The sequence below is a fragment of the Ruditapes philippinarum genome, unplaced genomic scaffold, assembly GCF_026571515.1.
Source record: "Ruditapes philippinarum isolate M1 unplaced genomic scaffold, ASM2657151v2 ctg4196_1_1_1_1, whole genome shotgun sequence".
NCBI classification, from domain to species: Eukaryota; Metazoa; Mollusca; class Bivalvia; order Venerida; family Veneridae; genus Ruditapes; species Ruditapes philippinarum.
In genome coordinates this window covers 7508-13066 of record NW_026864495.1, presented here as the reverse complement: position 1 = coordinate 13066, position 5559 = coordinate 7508, and the positions used below count along the sequence as shown (strand labels likewise).

At 33.6% G+C, this 5559-nt stretch overlaps 1 protein-coding gene across 1 annotated transcript; it reads right to left on the bottom strand.

The window, feature by feature from the left end:
* Positions 1-4138: 4138 nt before the first annotated feature.
* On the bottom strand, positions 4139-5346 carry LOC132725794 (C-type lectin-like). Its single transcript, XM_060710981.1, has one exon. It carries the CDS (start codon positions 5217-5219, stop codon positions 4482-4484), a length of 738 nt encoding a protein of 245 aa, XP_060566964.1. The 5' UTR covers positions 5220-5346; the 3' UTR covers positions 4139-4481.
* Positions 5347-5559: the final 213 nt, after the last annotated feature.

Below are 5559 nucleotides of genomic sequence, written 5' to 3'. Positions count from 1 at the left end.
TATGATAAACAATTCACTAATAAATGATATGTAATTTGGACAAACCAAACTGAGAGTATTGAACTTTGTAAAGCTATCGTGTCATATAATATGTTTCTTTAATAATGTTTACATTCATAAAAATATCTATCACTTTAATATTCCACAAGTTATAGCGACAGACTGTTATGTGTAAATATCATGGCCTAGTGCGGCATCGAAAGTTTTTCTTTGCAGGATATGGGCCGAGAACATATTGTCTGTAAGGAAAACCCGAGATGCCGCCCCAGGTCATGATATTTCTACATAATAGTCGAGTTCGATATATTATAACTGTTTTATCGCATGATAAACAGAAATGAGAATTTTAATAAACATAAATTTCAATTTATGATTGGCTTCTCTCCATAGATAAAATTTCCCACCCGAAACCTCGGTTACTTTGTATGTAACACATGTCATCCATAATGTCTATCTGTTTATTGTAACTGATTTTATTTATCTTTGCAAATCTTTTCTGTGAAGAACATTTCATGGGACTTAATAGTTGTTAATTGAATATTAAGCGTTTTTTCTTTGAATTGGAAAAAGTAATACGTGCACTTTCTGGTGAATTCTTGGACTTTGGAGTCTGCGATACGCGGAATCTTTAGACACATGGGACAATTTAAAAGGCGAAAAAGGAGATGTAAGCGCTGATGACTTCCTCTTTTCACGATACACGTGACGTTTTATTCTTGAAAGTTTTAAACCTTTCCTTTTTGTGCCTAGAAAACGACCCATTTTCCTGAAAAATAACAAAAGAAACGAATTACGAAAGTGTTTATAATTTACAGTTCCCACTGAAATAACAGTTATAAAGCGGAGAATAAGTTCAGTGATCGTTTTGCGTACATGAACATTTTCAGGAAACAATCTATGTGCATTATGAGCTACGCATGTCCGCTCAATATTACTGTTAAGATATGTTAAAGTTTCTTTAAAACCATTCAAAGAATTACAGAGCAGGCATAAAATTCAGATAGGCAATGACCTATAATTGCGACTGTGGGCATGAAGTGAACCATGTAAATATTCTGCAGGGACGTTTCTTAATGTGGAAAATAAATATGCAAATCTTCTTTGATCTTTTTTTAAAAGTTTATCACTAACTTTCTTACAGCATCATAACAAATTCAAACACGCTTCACATTACTCTCCTATTAAGCAGACAGTGCAGTCGAGTGAATAATTAATTAATTAATTAATGCATGGTGGCATAAAAGGGAAAGATTGCAGTACACACGACGTCAATAAGTGAAAATAAGCAAGGCCTTCCCACCATATCTACGTATTTTAAAAATCTTTCGTATGCAGAATATCTTATATCTCTTTCTATATGGATACTATGTTATTCAAGCTCGTCTCGTAAAAATGTGTCTATTTCGGATAATAGAATTTATTACAGAATGATACACAATAGAATAAATTCTAGATTGTTGCTAATTGTTCATGCTATGCACATATGAATCTCTTCAGCACATCTGGAGCTCAAATTCAATTTTGAGCAGCGATTCCCTTGTATGTAGCCAAATCTCAATAAATATTTAAACCAGGATTTGTTTGAATGTTTAGCATCGACCTGTAGTGAGATTTTGTAAAATCTATGTTTTTCGAGTCCGTTTAGTGACATTTTCTTCATTCATATTGCATGTTTTGAACACACCAGAACCCACGACGGAAAGAATATCTCGATGAAGACTGCATAGAAATCCAAAACAACAAGGGGTAATATAGAGTAGAGTCAGGAGGGTAGAATCACATTTCGATTTTCTTAAAAAAAGGATTGAATTTTATATAAATGTTTGAAAAGATGAAAACTTACCCTGCGATCGGCCTATTTTTCCAGTCACATCTGGTGTTATGCTTCACATCTGGTGCAGCGGAAATTCACATATCATTTTTACCGATGCTCATTTTTGAGACTCATATGGGGTTCCACCCCCGTGGTAATACTTATTATTTGAAATTGATATTAGCAGTATGTGAAATCCTTTGTTTGTTTGTTTGGATTTTACGGCACGTCAACACAAAAATGACCATATCGTGCCGAATGCTATAATAGGCTTAAAATATTATGTAAAACTTTGCAAATGACAACAAAAAAGAGTCAATTAGATCCTTGAATAGAAGTTTATCTCTTTCAAATAATCGATGATGTTTTTTGATGGAATTGTATAAAAGAGTTCTTTGAGTGAATTTACATTATAAAATCTATTTCGGGCCTGTGAAAAATCATGACATTCCAGAAGAAAATGCTTGACAGTAAAATTTTCATTGCAAGCTACACAGAAAGGGGCATTGTCATTCGTGAGGAGATAAGAGTGGGTAACTTTAGTGTGTCCAATTCGGCATCGAAGAAGAACTGTTTGATCATGGCGGTTTGACAAAGACAGAGATGGTGACACATCAAGAGATGGGTTTATATCATGAAGTTTATTAAAGACGGAATTGTCCCAATTTGCTTTCCATTCAGATGAAACGAGTTTATTTATAGCCGTTCTAAAATCACAAGCAGGTAACAATAAGTCAGTTTTTTGAAAATTTAATGATTGTTTAGCTAAAGCCTCTACTTTTTCATTTCCTCGTATACCTACATGACTTGGAATCCAATATAATTTAACAGATTTTATTTTAAGTATAATCATGAAATCGTAAAAGAAGTTTCTTTATCATGATATTGTCAGATTTTTTATTATTAATGGATAAAATATCACAAATTTATCATGGGAATGATGTTCTATGTATGACAATGCTAAATCTATAGCTTTTGCTTCAGCAGTCAAAATTTTATGCATTATCTGGTACATGTAACCTCATACTAGATGTAAAATTATTTTCAAACACAGCCGCACCTACTTTGCAACCTTCCTTTGAACCGTCCGTATAAATATGTATAAAATCTTCATGTTCTTCCTTAATTGCTAGAAACTTCTCTTTGAAATGTTCATGTGAATTTGATGACTTTTTATATGTATGCAAGTCACGTCACGTGACCTGCCTGTGAGATTTTACGATACTTGGCAGTTTTAATTACTGTAATATTAGAAGAAAAAGTAAACATTTGATGTGGCAATGCAAATGGTAAATAATGATGTTGTAAGATGTTTATTGCCAGGAACCGCAGAAGCAAAAACTATTAACACGTTGATAGAGGCAGAAATACAGTGTAAAATTTTATTTGAGCCTCGACCATCGGAAAGTACAATTGTATTTTGATCCCGAACATGAAAAATAATTAAAACAAGGGTCACATAGCACTTTCTTGAAAATTCTAGAGATTCAAGACTTTTGGAAAATAGTTTTGCACATGTAAGAGAATTTAAAACCTTGTTCTGGGTAATGCTAACAAACAACAATCGTGTCGTCTGCCAACTCCAAGTACCTCAGTCATAAAAACATTACAGAACACATCTGCTTCTTACAATAAGCATGTTTATTCTGAATATCGCATGATTAGAAATACGCCCTGTCAGATAGTTCTATTAGATTTTTATCCCCTACCATTTTGCAATGCACTGATATAAAGCCTTATTAATTTCCAATTCGCAACATGTTAAATTATTGGTACCATTTGTGAAACAATTTTCATGTATAAAGGTACTCAAAGGTATGGCAAAAAAAGTTTTAAAACAAACCCATGGTGTTATTTGGTTAAACATGTATATACATAACAAATGGTCCATTATTGTTTTCCAAAACTTAATGGACTTTCCTTGATAATTACATGTACAAGTATTTACTAATTTCTACTAAAGTCACCGACAAATGACCATAAGGTTTTATGTTCCAGATCATTTGTCACGGAAAAGCTATGCCTCACCAGAGGGTCGAAAACGCGAGCCCTGGATAAGAAAACCGATCTCCTTCCTTTTGGGTAAAGCGGGCAGTTAAATAATGTTTGGGCACAATCGTGTGATATCATGAGTTGCAGTCGTGTTATGTGGAATTGCTTCTCATATTGTGCAAATAACACTCTCAAATAGCTTCTCCGTCATGCGAGAGAAAGTAATATTACATGAACAATTAATTCATCAAGCAATATACCTATATAATTATGTGATTGCTCTGATTCACAGCAAGTGATTATTATATAAATAAACGATTTCAAATGTTATAAACATTTTAATCACATACTCAATTCAACACATATTTCCTAACATAAACTTTTTTGCTCAAGTTACTATGCACTTATGCTACAAATTAATGTCCAAGTTTACTTATAATAGAGAAAAATAGAATCCATAAAGAACGCCCCAAAAGGCAAACATTAATCACAATTTGTTTTCTAAAGATCAAATAGACACATCGTATAAAACACCATTAAGAAACAATACAAAATATTAAAACACGAAAACTTTTAGCAGGTTTAGTATATTGCGAGTAGCCAAACATCAAATATTGAGTTTGTGAATAAAGAAAATTATAGAAAAATATGCCAATGTCTTGATTAGCATAATATTTCAATTATTTTTAGTTATTTCACAAATGAAAGGTCTGCCATTAGAACATGAACCATCAAACATTAATTTGTCACTTCCTTTAACAACAATGCATAGCTGGTTTGATTGATTGTTCGGTTCACCAGTTGCCCATTTAAAGAATATGCTCTTGGTAGGAGTTGCATAAACCCATGCAGAATTTGGGTCTTTGCGAACGCCATCAACGTAAATATAGCCTAATGTAGAAATTCCCGTTAACTTTCCGACATCATCTAATTTGCTTTCGGTGTCAATTTTTACCAAATTCCCTCCATCGGCTTCACATTGCTTTTGGGCATCTGCATTTGATTTTGTTATAGTGTAAAGTTTCATACATAATCCATTCTCGATAATTTCGTAGTCAGCTGGACATACGCCCTTGCATACATTAAAATCCTCCTCCGTGTGTGTAGGACCTGTCTCGGTCATTTTCCTTTCTGTGCCACATAGTCGTGTTCGCTTTTTAAGTCCAAAGTGATTCGGCGTTGAAGCGGTGCAAGACGACCAGGTGGTCCACTGTTCACACTTATGCAAATTATTCATTGCGGCTCCTATCAAAGATAAAACTGGTTTATTCAGCATTTTTCCCATCCTTTGTAAATATGTACCATCAATATTCCCTACAGCAGTGTCATTAATAATCGATTTAAAATCGTAGCTCTGAAATGACACAAACAAAACAACCAAACATATTAACCTTCGAAATTCTTTCTTCCCCATAGCAATAAAGTGAATGATCTGTTTAAAGTTCGAAGGTTTTATAACATCCACACTTATTTATCCCTCTTAAACTAACATACTACGTGCAAATACCGTTGCATTCGTAGAAGTGCATGAATTCGTAGAGAGCTACCAACAAGCATTTATACCTGAAGACAGCTCCCTCGAGTCTAACAAATTTGTTAAACATATGGAATGGTTTCTTAGACCTTATCAGAATCTGTTTAACAGCTGTCAATTATCGGAAAGATCAATGATATAAATAACGGATCGTCTTGAATTTACAGAGCTATTTGTCTATAGTCTGACTGTTAGCTTAGCTTCTCTGGCACATACACAT